Source organism: Peromyscus leucopus, chromosome 2, assembly GCF_004664715.2.
Source record: "Peromyscus leucopus breed LL Stock chromosome 2, UCI_PerLeu_2.1, whole genome shotgun sequence".
In the NCBI taxonomy this organism is placed as follows: Eukaryota; Metazoa; Chordata; class Mammalia; order Rodentia; family Cricetidae; genus Peromyscus; species Peromyscus leucopus.
This window is the reverse complement of record NC_051064.1, coordinates 137,144,832-137,157,898: the sequence shown is the minus strand read 5'-3', so window position 1 is coordinate 137,157,898 and position 13,067 is coordinate 137,144,832. Positions and strand designations below refer to the sequence as shown.

The 13,067-nt window shown below is 54.8% G+C and overlaps 2 protein-coding genes across 4 annotated transcripts in view; both read right to left on the bottom strand.

The window, feature by feature from the left end:
- The window catches only part of Tcea3 (transcription elongation factor A3), a 29,603-nt gene extending 29,408 nt beyond the window's left edge, over nt 1-195 (bottom strand). Inside the window, exon 1 of one of the 2 annotated variants that reach the window (XM_037203079.1) lies at nt 10-195. In XM_037203079.1, coding sequence (XP_037058974.1) covers nt 10-78 — 69 coding nt within the window. In that variant the 5' untranslated portion in view covers nt 79-195. The remainder of the gene's footprint in view (nt 1-9) is intronic. The other variant, XM_028875426.2, reaches the window with a different exon arrangement.
- A 2,858-nt stretch (nt 196-3,053) lies between these two features.
- Nucleotides 3,054-13,067, bottom strand: part of Asap3 (ArfGAP with SH3 domain, ankyrin repeat and PH domain 3) — a 43,501-nt gene continuing 33,487 nt past the window's right edge. For both annotated transcript variants that reach the window (XM_028875427.1, XM_037203078.1), the window contains 14 exons: nt 12,907-12,994; nt 11,647-11,695; nt 11,344-11,534; nt 11,128-11,261; nt 10,794-10,888; nt 10,417-10,594; nt 8,981-9,066; nt 8,570-8,685; nt 7,387-7,454; nt 7,196-7,303; nt 6,891-7,086; nt 5,317-5,542; nt 4,488-4,578; nt 3,054-4,235 (listed from right to left, as the gene is read on the bottom strand). In XM_028875427.1, the coding sequence (XP_028731260.1) occupies nt 4,161-4,235; nt 4,488-4,578; nt 5,317-5,542; nt 6,891-7,086; nt 7,196-7,303; nt 7,387-7,454; nt 8,570-8,685; nt 8,981-9,066; nt 10,417-10,594; nt 10,794-10,888; nt 11,128-11,261; nt 11,344-11,534; nt 11,647-11,695; nt 12,907-12,994 (1,701 nt within the window). In that variant the 3' untranslated portion in view covers nt 3,054-4,160. The remainder of the gene's footprint in view (nt 4,236-4,487; nt 4,579-5,316; nt 5,543-6,890; nt 7,087-7,195; nt 7,304-7,386; nt 7,455-8,569; nt 8,686-8,980; nt 9,067-10,416; nt 10,595-10,793; nt 10,889-11,127; nt 11,262-11,343; nt 11,535-11,646; nt 11,696-12,906; nt 12,995-13,067) is intronic.

The following is a 13,067-nucleotide window of genomic DNA, read 5'->3' as shown; positions in this document are numbered from 1 at the left end:
CAGCCTCACCGTCTTCTTCCGGGCCACCATCTTCTCCAGCTTTTTGGCGATCCTCAGCAGCTCCTCTTCCAAGCCCATGTTGGTCCACGACGCCCCGCGGGGGTTAGGGGCACGGAGCAGCAGCGGGCGCCAAAGCGCAGAGCGCGAGCCGCACGGGCCGCAAACACACCAGATACTCCAAGCCCGGCGGGGGCGGGGCACGCCCCTCCCAGCGCTGGGGGAGGGGTGGCGGGCACTAAATATAGACTTCAAGGACTGCCCGGGCAAAGATTGCCTGAGCCAGACGGGTCGCACCTTTGGGGGAAGGACCAGCCTGGAAGAAGGGGCTCTTCCCCTCCGACCCTCTGAGGGGTGCCCCGGGCTGCAGAGACGTTTGGGCATGAGGGTTCGCCTGGGGTGTCAGTGAAGCTGCGGGAAGTTCTGAGCTGCCGGGTCTTAAGCATCGTTTCGCTCCCAGAAGGGGGACTTAGCTCCGTGGCTATGCCCAAGCCGAGAAAAATTGGTGCATTCATTGCATCTTGGTGCAGATCCTGAAGTCGGCTTGCCCTAACTTAGGCTCCTTCATGTGCCCAAGGCCTGTGGTGTGCATGCGTCTCCAGCTTTTTCTCGGGAGGTATGGTCAGAGCCCTTTGCCCGCCGCAGTCTACTTTATTGTGTTTCTAACAAACTCTCTAAGTACTGGAGCGCAGCCATGCTAAGCTTTGGGTGAGTCTTAGGGCTGTGTGCCAAGGGTGGTCTTGGAAGAGGAATTTTGGGTGGAGGGAGTAACTGCTTCCCACTCTTCAGCTGTACACACATCTGCTCTCGGGTGGAAGGATCTTACAAGACTCCTCTGCAGACCTGGTTCCCCTCCCGACAGAAAATGACCCTCCTGCGAGGGTCTCTGAGCTGGATGGAGGGCAGAAGAGGGTTCACGGTGTGTGGGGGGGTGGGGGAACTGTGAAATCCCCCAACTTTCTGAGATAACCTCAGAGAACTAGGTCTGGACCAGAGGTAGCCTGTTGTGGACCAACTGCTGCTGTGTGATGACCGTCAAGGATTTTCTTTTTTCAACAAACGTGTCCGATTGCCTAGTAAGAAAGACCTCACGGAAGCAGGCTGGGCAAAATAACCATCAAAGAGGACTGTATTCATCACAGCTGGGGTGGAGCAGGAGAGGAGAAGGCACCGGAAAGGCCCAGCTGGGTGTCCTCCCTCTCAAGAAGTGAAATTCATGGCCGCAAAGGGCAGAGCGGAGTTTGGTGGGAGAAAGAGGGGGTCTGTGTAATCGAGGAGGCAGCGCGTGTGCATTCTATTTACTGAGCACCTACCATGTTCCAGGTAGTTCTAGCATCCAAAGCAATAGGGAGCAATACAGCTCTCCTGGAGAACTCCATGTACAAAGCTTAGGGATGGGAGGGTCCCTGGCATGTCAGTGGTGAGGAACTGAAAAGTCAGTGGCTGCAGCTTAGGGATTCGGAGAAGGTGGGTGCGGAACGGCGGGGAGGGGGGAGGGGCGCTGGCTTAGCACCTAGTTACCAAAGCCAGGTTTCTCTTGATTAGAGCTTTCTGGGAGGCCTCTTGGTCAACACAAGGATGAAGGACCCTAAGAAAACATGTCCAACCTTATTGTACAATGGGAATCTCAGGAAGTAGGATCTGTCACTGGTACTCGCCCGGAAGGTAGCCAGCACTGCCTCTCTGCCTACCTGTCCACCTGAGAGGCCACCTGCACACAATCATGACACACAGCTGCCACTTGGCATTATCTCCCTGTGAGCTTTGGGGGCAACCCTGGCGGGGCCCAGCATTGGTGGTAAACACCGTGTTCTTTATTCTTAAAGGGACAGCTTAAAGGTATTTCCTAATTCATGCTCCTGCCTCAGCCTCCAGAATGCTGGAGTTAGAGATGTGCCACAGTGCCAGCAGCATCCTTTATGCTTTTGTGTGTGTGTGTGTGTGTGCGCGTGTGGTGACTGGAGATTGATGGGTGCTTTTCTCAATTGCTAGCCACCTTAGTTTTTGAGACAGGCTCCCTCACTGAACTTGGAGCTGGTCAGCAAGCTCCAGGGTGTCCGCTGGTGTCCACTTCCGCAGAGCCAGGAGGATGGGAGTACACTACATGCCTGGCTTTTGGGTGAGTTCTGGGGATTCGAACTCACGTCCTCCTGCTTGTGTGGCGAGCACGTTGTCAACAGCCTTCCCCTTGCCCTCCTTCGTTGCTTGCTGACTTCCTGTTTCATTTCTCTGCCCTTGGGCTTCCAGGGGTCACCTCACAAACTACTTTTCCCAACTCATCATCTCAGGGCAATCAAGGGACCATGGGGGAGTCGGGTCCTCACACTTCAGTCCAGCGTGCTTTCCTGCACACCAGCGGTTCTCACACTTAGTGCCGACAACATTTTGGATTAGCTCATTCACCGCCGCAGGGATGACCGTTGCCATGCGGAGATGGTTGGAGTGTGTTTTCTTACACACAGCTTGATTCCTGATGTGCCAATGCTGAGTGGTGACCGAGCCTTGGAGGGGTGGAGCCTAGTGGGAGGGGGGTACATCGCAGGGGTGCTGCCTTGGAAGGGCTTGAGGCCTGTCTCTCAGAGCAAGTGAGCGCTAACAAAAGGGAGTTGTTATAAAGCAAACTGAGACCACTGCACATGAGACCACTTCTCTGTGACGTTGTGACAGACAGTCAGGGGGCTTTTGCAGGGTGGGTAGGGGAGTTCTCGACATGCTGTTTGGACTTTCTAATCGCCAGAATCCCAAGTCAAATAAACCCTTTTGCTGTAGAAAGCGCCCTGCCTCCGGCCTTGTATTACAGTCACACAAAACAGACTAAGAGAGGCTGTGCTGGAGGGGGTTCACCAGCATCCTTGACCTCAGGGATGCACCCTCCAGCTGGAAACCATGTTTGCCGTACCAAACGTCTCCTACGGCAAAACTCCCTGCTTATACTGTGACCACTACTCTTTACCGACCATGTCCCTCACCAGGGCCAGGGAAAGAATGCCGAGTCCCAAGAGTCTTTGTCCCTATTACTCTTTAGAACCCATAAAGGAACCAGCAGGATCCATCCCTCCCCCGAGAATCCTTTATTAGAGATGAATAAAAGAATAAGTCTGAGATGAACAAAAGCTGACCCTGGGAGGCTCAGAAGCAATCCTGCTTCTTTAGCATCAAGGCGCATCCCAGCCTCCATGGTGAACAGACTGCTGGCCATTCACTGGGTGCCCTCTGGTCTCCCGTGTTTGGATTGGTCCGCCCCCGTAGGACCCAGCAGCGAGTGGCTATAAAAACAGCTGTCCATGGTTGCTGACAGCATCTGTTTTCTAACTGGGGCTGAGCAGTGGTGCGATTTCTGGCCCTGGAAAGCAGACTCTTGAAGTTTGCTCTCTTTTCTTGGCCCCTCACTTCCCCTAGATGGGAAGGCTTCTGGTTTGATCAAGAGAACCGGGAGAGAAGTAGGATCAGTCAACCCAGACCATTCCTTTCCTTCCTGTTGAACCAAGGAGGCAGGCAGACAGATGAATTGAACTCTACTTCCCAGCTGAGGGACACAGCACAGACTCCGGGGAGGTGGGGGGTTGGGGACAAGGCTCTCCCTCTAAAGGAGGCATTCAGAGTACTTAGCCTGTGCTGCATAGGCCTCGGCCAACTACAACTAGGTTGTAATAGTTGCAATGATCGGACAGGAGGCCAGCTGACATTGGTCCCATGTCTGAGCTCAGAGCCAGCCACCCTCTGCAATCTGGCTCTGCTCATTCCAAGTCAGTTCTTGAGACCAGTTTTCCAGCAAGGGAGCACACCTGTGGGATGCTTGTCTTATTCATGTGGCATCCATAGTACCTAGCAAAGGACCAGACACAAAGCTGGAATTCATTAAAGGAAAATACTAGGCTGATAAATGGCCCTGAATGTGAATGGTGGGGAGTGGGTCCCACCCTCATAGTGAGGGACAGTCCTGGTCTGGTAAAGATTGAGAGCTGTGTAACTGAACCTAGCCCAGGCACCCTCAGTTCTAACGTCAGGACTGCCTGGCCCAGGACATCAGTCCCAACATAGAAGGACCAGTGTCTTGGTAGGGGTAATGGTCCGGGGAAGGTGAGCTCCCAGTTGTGTGGGCTCAAGCTTCAGCTCTGAATGTCGGGGTCCAGTGTGGGCCATGCAGAGGGCTCAGCATGGAGCTAGTCATGCAGAAGCTGCAGAGAACCTGCCGGGAGAACCCCGGGCTTTGAGCCGTCTCCTTCCGTGAGGCCGACCTGGGAAAAGAATAAGGAAGACACTTTTAAAGCTTGCTTTGCATCTTCTCTGGGAAATGGCTAGAGCTGGGCTTCCCTCAGCTTCGCACCGCCCTGGGCTAGCGCAGGAAGGCGGCACCAGGCTTCACACTGGCCATCTCAGTCCATAGTGTTGCCGCTGTGGAGAGAGGTCTCCCCTCCCTCTAGGCCTGCTCTTGACCAGTTCTACAGCCCAGGTCCCTGCACTTCAAACCACACACCCAGTGCTCCTACCAGAATGTTCCTTCTAGACAGAGGCTGCCGAGCAGAGGGACTCTCTTCCAGACTCCGACCTCCCCGTCTGTAGGACCGAGTGCTCTCCGAGCTGGAAGGCAAGGATGGCCAACGTCACTCTGCTGCCCGGAGCCCCTCAGAGGGCAAACAAGGATAGGGTGGTGGTAGATGGGAACCAGAGTCCACCAGGCCCCTAAGCCTGGGTCATCACAGGCCCTGGAGGGCTTGGAACTGATCTCTCCCCAGAGGGCTCTGAGAATGTTCCCAAGTCTACTTCTCCCCAAACTCAAGTCCAGACAAAAAAGGTTTGTAGAGAAGAGAGGCAGGCTGGGCAGCGATGGCGCACGCCTTTAATGCAAGTACTCAGGAGGCAGAGGCAGGTGGATCTCTGTGAGTTCGAGGCCAGCCTGGTCTACAGGGTGAGATCCAGGACAGGCTCCAAAACTACACAGAGAAACCCTGTCTCGTAAAACCAAAGTGGTGGGGGGAAGTGGGGGGTGGAGGGGAGAGAGGCAGTTGGATTGACAGATGAAGTTTTCATGGGGGCTTAAGAAGGATCCATGCAGGTGGGGCTAAGCTTTTTCTCCTGCCCCCAACTTCAGCAGCCCAAGCCCTGGTCTCTTCTTTGGCTCTCCCGGCTGGACTTGAAAGCAGGTGGTAGTACTCGAAAAAAACAAGCCGCCCTCCACCCAGGTCCAGCCTACAACTTAGGTCCTAGAGTGAGACGATGACCCAGGCTTCAGACAGGTACTGTTCAAAGGTGGGGAGGCCAACACCTGCTCAGAAAGGTCAGGGGCCACCCTGGGTGGCACAGCAGGGCCGTACCAACCTGAACTTGACAGGGAGATGCACCTCAGTAGGAGTGGTCCCAGAAGCCGGCCCAGGTCGGCAGGTGCCTGGTGGCTCCTGGAGACCTTCTTCGGGACTAGGAGGGGCTAGGCTCAGCCCCCCAGGTTCCACAGAGCTGGTGAGGCTGGATGAGGAAGACGCTGGACTGTTGGGATTCTCTAAGACCTCGGGAGACTCTGACCTCAGGCTGGGGGTGTCAGAGCGATCTAGAAACACAAAGTGACATTTGATTTGTAATTGCTCCCCTGTGGTAAGAAAGTAGAAATGTGAGGCCGGAGAGATGGCTCAGTGGCTAAGAGCACTGGCTGCTCTTCCAGAGGATCCGGGTTCAATTCCCAGCACCCCCATGGTGGGTCTCAACCATCTATAACGGGATCTGATACCCTCTTCTGTCACGCAGGTGTACATGCAAATAGAGCACTCAGATACATAAAATAAATAAATCTTTTTTTTTTTTTTTAAAAGAAGGAAAGTAGAAATACTTTCCTCTTTGTCCAATGTCAAAGCTGACTTTAGCTTCTAGGATCCATCATGTTTTCTCGTAACTCCCCAGACCCTCTACCACCCAGCTCTCTCTCTCTCTCTCTCTCTCTCTCTCTCTCTCTCTCTTTGGTTTTTCGAGACAGGGTTTCTCTGTGTAGTTTTGGTGTCTTTCCTGGAACTCGCTCTGTAGCCCAGGCTGGCCTCGAACTCACAGAGATCCGCCTGACTCTGCCTCCTGAGTGCTGGGATTAAAGGCGTGTGCCACCACCGGCCGGCTTCAGCACTCTCATTTAGTACAGTCATGATGTGCTGTTCCTGTTCACCCCCACTCCTCAGTCTGGGCCTTCCTGCTCATCCCCCAAGCTCAGTTTAGGCACTACTTCCTTCAGGGAGCCCTCCTCACCCACTGTCAACTCCAGGAGGATCTACCCTTCCCCTTCTCTCTCTCCTGGCCTCCCGGAGCAAGCTCCATTCATCCAACACACAAGTCCAGGAGCACAGCCAAGCTCTGCTGTGCGCTGGAAGACCATGCTGCAGAGGACCAAGCCTGGACCTGCTGGGATCAGCACTCTCTAGGGTGTCGAGCCTCATGCTATGACCGACCGCTTCCCAGTCTCTATCCCCTCACTAGGCTCACACAGGGCACGCTCCACAAACTCTTGTCTTCTTGTTTAATTGACGCACTTAAGAATCTGAGCAAGACCACCCTGGGTTGGAATCTCACAACAGAAGCTTCAAGAATGGTGGCATGTCACTTAACATCTCTTCCTTTACCTGAGGAGAGGATGGCAACCCTAAGGGAACCTTGACGGGCAGGATGGACTTGCCGCCATTCATCCTTTGTTGTTGTTTTCAGACAGGGTCTCAAGGAGCCCAGGCTGGCCTTAAACTCAGTACATAGCCAAGTGTGGTCTTGAACTCTTGATCTTTCTGCCTCTACCTCCTCAGAGCTGGAGTTACAGGCATGAGCCACCACCCTTAGCTCTGGCATGCACCCGCAGCTCAGGGCCCTCACACAGCAATCTCTCAATAAACGGCATGATCACAACACTTCTGGGCAGCCAACTGTACCTCCACTGGAATGTCCTGCTCGCCCTGGGAGTATGGTCCTAGAGGAGTTTTTGGCAGGCAGGGGTGGGGGGCTGTCCTCACTCTGGCTCTGAGAGGGAGCTGGTCCCGGGCTAGCAACGGTCTCGTAGGTCTTGTTGCTGATGTCCAGCCTCCCGCTGCCCCAGCAGGCCTGAGCTGGGGGCTTCACAGGACAGTGCTGTGGGGACAAGGCCAACTTGGTTTCCACAGCTCAGCTTGCTCCTTCCCACAGCAGGCCCAATATGGCTCTCGTCTGGTGCCCTCCAGCGGGGAAGGGCTGGGCCTACCTTTTCTTCCTCGTCTTCCTCACTGTCAAAGCCATGTTCCAGGGAATGTCCCCAGGGGTAGTCCATGTGGAGAGGGAAGGTGAGGGTCCCTGCTTGTGCCTGCTCCAGCTGACAAAAACAGAGGCTTGCCGTGTCAGAGGGCCAACAGGGGTGAGGAGGGGTTAGAGGGCGGCCTCTTCTCTCACACTCACCAGTTCTTCACACTCTTTGTGCTGTTTCTTCTTGGCTATGTCCAGAGCTGTCTCTCCAGCATCATTAACTGTGAAGGGTAAATCCGGGGACCACGGTCAGAATCAAGGCAGCGTAGAGGTCAATGTGGGCCTCAGAATTGGATTGTTTGGGTGTGAAAACTGGCTCTCTGACGTCCTAGCTCTGTGACCTTAGGTGACCTACTTTGGACCTTCCTGCTGCCACCTAGGTATATTTATTGTTACACAAAGTATTTCCTCATACTAAGGTCCCTCATCTTAATTCACATGTCTTACTGAAGGAGAGCATCACAGGCCTCCATGACTCCGGTCCTTCGATATGTATCGTGTGCAATACACAATAATACAAGAGTCTCAGGTGTGCCCAGGGGTGTCTTGTGACCAAAGTCATGGATGACTGCAAAGCCCCTTCGGCAAAACAATTCTACAGATCAAGGGAAACAATCACTGATTTCCACAAGGATTCTTCAAGGTCAAAGTACGTCTAAAAACCAGTTGTTCATTCTAATATCTACCCCACAAAATGACTCTGCTAAATTCCTACAACACTACTTAATCACTCTGGGCCTTTTTTTGTTTGTTTGTTTGTTTTTCAAGACAGGGTTTTTCAGTGTAGTTTTGGTGCCTGTCCTGGATCTTGCTCTGTAGACCAGGTTGGCCTCGAACTCACAGAGATCCGCCTGTCTCTGCCTCCCGAGTGCTGGGATTAAAGGCTTGCGCCATGAGCGCCTGGCTTCGCTGGGTTTTAACTGTCTCATCTATAAAATGAATATGATATCGGAAACTTCCTGGCCAGGCTGTGAGGAGTCACTGATTAACAGTACAGATCACTTATCATGGGGCCAGACACATGTTATACAGTAAGTAAAGTAACAGTTACAACATCAGTGCACCCAGATTCAGATGGGGTTCAGTGTGCTCCATCCCCACCTTTTCGGCGGGCTCACACTTCCCATTTTACAGGTGAGGAAGTTGAGGCTCTACAAGTGAATGACAGCCCCCACCCCCGGGGCCAGAGAGGAGTGCAGAAGCAAGCCAGGAGCAGGAGTATTAGGAGTATATGCCTGCAGAGTGTGCCTGCTGCCAGTGCTCTGGTCTGCGAGGGCAGGAGGCCCCACATGGGGCGGTCTGAGAGGAGGAGTCTGGAGGAGGCGTCAGGCCGCACCTGCCCCCACGGGAGCTCTCCCTTTCAGCAGCAGCTTGAGGCAGTCCAGCTGGCCGTGGAGCGCGGCGCAGTGCAGGGCGGTGTTCCCATCCGCGGCCTTGGCATCCAAGTGGCCACTGGAAGGAGGGCGTTGCAGGGAGGTTCAGGGAGGGGGACGAGCAGGTAAGGGGGTCAGGGGGAGGTTCAGGGAGGGGGACGAGCAGGTAAGGGGGTCAGGGGGAGGTTCAGGGAGGGGGACGAGCAGGTAAGGGGGTCGGGGGAGGTTCAGGGAGGGGGACGAGCAGGTAAGGGGGTCGGGGGAGGTTCAGGGAGGGGGACGAGCAGGTAAGGGGGTCAGAGTCCCAGGGAAGGAGACAGGGCAGGGAGGCAGTGGGGGAACAGGGAGGCTGCTGGTGGCTGACGGGCTCTCACCCATTCTGGATGAGGAAGTCCACTAGGGGCAGGGAAGCCTGGCTGGCGACTCTGACGGCCAAATGCAGGGCGAGCTCTCCAGGTGCCTGAACACACACACATGCCTGAGTTTCCCGTCACCTGCCTTCAACCCAGTGCTGCCCTCTTGAACCCGGGTTGCCCCAGCATCTCTGGTTATGAAGTGGTCAGAAACTCCACGAGAGGAGACCGAACAGACAGACCCTCCCATGAGGGAACCGTGAGAAAGCCCAGGCAGTCCTTTATGGTCTCCTTCAGTGGTTCTTCCTGGGCCCTAGGAGAAGGGGTTCCCAAGTCTCCATTGGGCTGGGGCTCTCCTTTCTCCCACATCCTCACAAAGATCTCTTTGGCCTCTAAGTGTGCCCATTCTGCCCCCCTTACCCAAGTGCTATGGTCCAGCTTCCCACCTCACCCAAGTGCTATGCCCTCACTGTCCACTAGGTGGCCTGTGACGATTTCAGACGGGCAGTTCAGAGACATCCTGCCCCATGTCCTCCAGGCCTGGGGGCTCACCCAGGGCCTCACAGGCTAAGCTCACTATGCTCCATCACTGAGCTACAGTCCAAGATGGAGACATCCAGTTGTTTTGTTTGTAAAAGATTGCCTTCATTCCCCCCCCCCCAATTTCATGTGCATGAATGTTTTGCCTGCATGTCTGTGTACCACATGCATACAGTGTGCACAGAGGCCAGAAGAGGGCATTGGAACCCCTGAAACCAGAGTTACAGACAGTTGTGAGCTGCCATGTGAATACTGGGGATTGAACCTGGGTCCTCTGGAAGAGAAGCCAGTGCTCTTAACCACTGAGCCATCTCTCCAGTCTCATAACATCCAGTTTTTAAATGTCCAATCAGTCACGGCCACTTCTGCTGACGAGATCATTCTGAAACCCGTCCTCCCTCATGAATGCATCTCTAAAATGCAGTGGCTTTCACTGCTCTCCTTAGACCTGCCCCACTTCCAAGGATATTGTTAACCCATGTTATAGACAAGGAAACAGGACTCAGAGAAGTTAAGTAACTGCCTTGGGTCTCACAGCTAAGAAAAGATACAGCCAGGATTCCAACCGAGGTCTGCTTGGCCGGAGTGATTCTCTTTCCCACCTAATGTGTAAGATTTGAGCAGATGGGGGCTGGAGAGATGGCCCAGAGATGGTTGCTGGCTACTCTTGCAGAGGTCCTGAGTTCAAATCCCACAACCACATGGTGGCTCACAACCATCTAGAATGAGATCTGGTGCCCTCTTCTGGCGAGTAGGCATACATGCAGACAGAACACTGTATACATAATAGATAAATCTTAAAAAAAAAAGACTTGAGCAGATGATAGAAGATCGATCGTCACATCTGGTCCTAGAGGAAGTCTGAGGAGCAGGTGAGTGTAGGCGGGTTAAAAGTGGCCCTAGGAGGGGGCTCTCACCTGCCCATCAGGCCCTGGCAACAGCTGTCCAAAGTCCTGGCCATTGGCAAAGGCCTCCAGCACAGACAGGAGGTCCCTGCTGCAGATAGCTGTCCATAGCCTCTGGGGCTCAGGTGTGGACTGGCGTGCAAACCTGTGTTCCACATACTTGGCCACAATGTAGTTCCTGCGGCTACTCCTACCAAGACAATAGACAATCACAGGCCCTCAGAAGTTTTTCCACACAGTAACTTCTGGAACCACCCTCCAGGAGAACCTGGCCTCCTGATAACTTCCATGTCAGAGAGCTCTCTCTCCCCAGCCTTCTGACCCCAGATCCCTCTCGGACTCTGGGAACTGGGGAGCTAGCACACCCCACCTTCTGAGAGTGTCCTTACATGTCACTCTCAGCAGAGGGTTTAGGGCTGCCGTGGGAGGGCAGACGGGCCTCCATGACTTCATTGAAGTGGGAGTTTCCGATGTTCAAAGCCAGCTGGAGGAGGGACAGCACAGTGTGTTGAGTCAGCCAGGAAAATCACGGGTTAGGACAGAGAGCCCCTGGCAAGGTTCGGCCTTCAAGAAAGTTCGGCCCTTCCCCACCGTTCCCCAGGTGCCGCCCCTACCAACCCCACTTTGGTTACTTTCGATCCATTCCCAGTTAGCCAAGCTCGGTCTCCCGAGCCCCGCCCCACACCCCTAACATTTCTCTCTGACCCCTGACCCTGCTCTCACCAGCAGCTCGCAGGGGCCCAGGAGGTCCAAGGTGAGAGACTGTATGCGGGAGAAGCGCACGCCCAGCTCGCGGTGGACTCCCGAGCACTGGATGCAGGTGAGCACACCGAGGTTGGTGCTGAGCCACGTGGGGTCTGCAGAGGGACGCAGCTAAAGCCTGCAGCCCAGAGCCCCTTCTCCACACCCCCCCACCAAACCGTCCCCCCCCCCACTGACCTGCGGCCCCACAGTCGCAACAATGGCCATTCCCCGGCCTACTCTTCACCTCAGCGATGAGCATCTTGGTGAGGTCCTGGGGCTCGGCATCCAACCTGGCGCCGCCCCAAGACCACTGGCCCCCACTGGGCTCCCCATTAAAGGCGCTGCTCAGGGCTTCGTCCTTACTGTTCTGCAGCACCGACACCCACCTGTGCGGAAGGAACGGGCGCACTGGGGACAGAAGACCGGGTGGGGACCGAGCTCCCTGCCCCATGCACGCTGCCCTGCCCCTACCCCTGCTGGCCCAGAGCTGGCACTCACGCCTCACACTCCAGCTCGTCCTCTGCGTGGAAGTGGTATGTGCGGTTGTCTGTGGGTGAGAGAAAGGGACATCAAGCCCACAGATCACGCAGGCCGTCCCCAGGACAAACACCTGTGTGCCCCTGAGACCAGGCCCTCCGGAGTGTCACCACCTTCAGAAGCCATCTCCCAAGGAGGACCCCAGCTCTCTGTACCAGGCCTTGGCTCCAGGGTCAGTGCACAGCACACCCCCACATCCAGCTCAAGCACAGCACTCCCCCTACCCCAAGCTACCACCCCACTCTACTCTCCTTGCTTCCTACCTCTCCCCCGTCACCCAGTCCTACCAGACCCCAAGCTGTTGTTTTATACCATATGACTTTAACCATATGACACCCTGCTTCCAGATCCCATGGGTCCCAACTATCAGGGAACAAGGTCCAGACCTGTAAGAGGCAGTTCCAGGCCTTGCCTCTCACTGCTCCTGTGTGTGAAGTCCCTTGTAAGACTGATGGGGGGAGTCTGCATTCTGCTTCCACGCCTCCTACCCTACTGCGCCCCCTTAAAGCCCCCTCTTCCCATAAATGCTACAATCTCTGTGCCTCTCGGAGCTAAATGCAAATGCTCTCTCTACAGCAGGTCAGGTCTTCTGAGGGTCTCTATGCATGCCTCTTTCCTCTGGACACCCCGCCCCCCATCTTAGAGTCCTGGGTCCCCTCCTCATTCCTTCCAAGAGGGTTCCCTGAAGAAAAGAACCTTTAAAAAAAATGAGACAGGGTCTCATGTAGCCCAGGCTAGCCTAAACTCCCCATGTAGCTGAGGATTACCTTGAACTTCTGATCCCCCATGCTGGGATGACAGGTGTGTACCACCATGCCTAGTTCTCAGAACAGAACCCAGAGCGCCATGTCTCCAAGGGTGTGATCTACATTCCTGGCCTGAAAGACCAGTTCCTTCCCAGCCTGCCCTTCCTTCCCTTAAAGCCTGGTACTAAAGCCCCCAACACCATAGATCCACAAAAAATTTAAATCAATTTCAAAAGCCAGATAAGCCAGAGCCATTCAAATGTGCTCTCATGGCCGTCATACTTTATATATATGAAAGTAGATGTGTTTTCATGTTCAGTGGGACGGGAGGTGAAACCTTGTAGAGTATCAAGCCCTTGAAGTCCTGGGTCTGCAGTGGTAGCCTTTGGCTACTTAGTGGGACTGAATCCAGAGCCCTGGCCGCAGTCCCTTAGGAGGAACACAGGGCAGTGTGGGGTTGGCAGAGACTACTCACGGGTCACCAGGTCGAAGCACCGCTTATCCTCAGGGTTTGGCCTCACTTGACATGTCAGCAGGGTCAGCTTCACCGGGGGCCGGTTGATCTGTGGGAATTGGAGGATGGAGGACACACGTGTTACCCCTGGGCCTCCGAGTCCTTTGTCTTCTATTAAATAA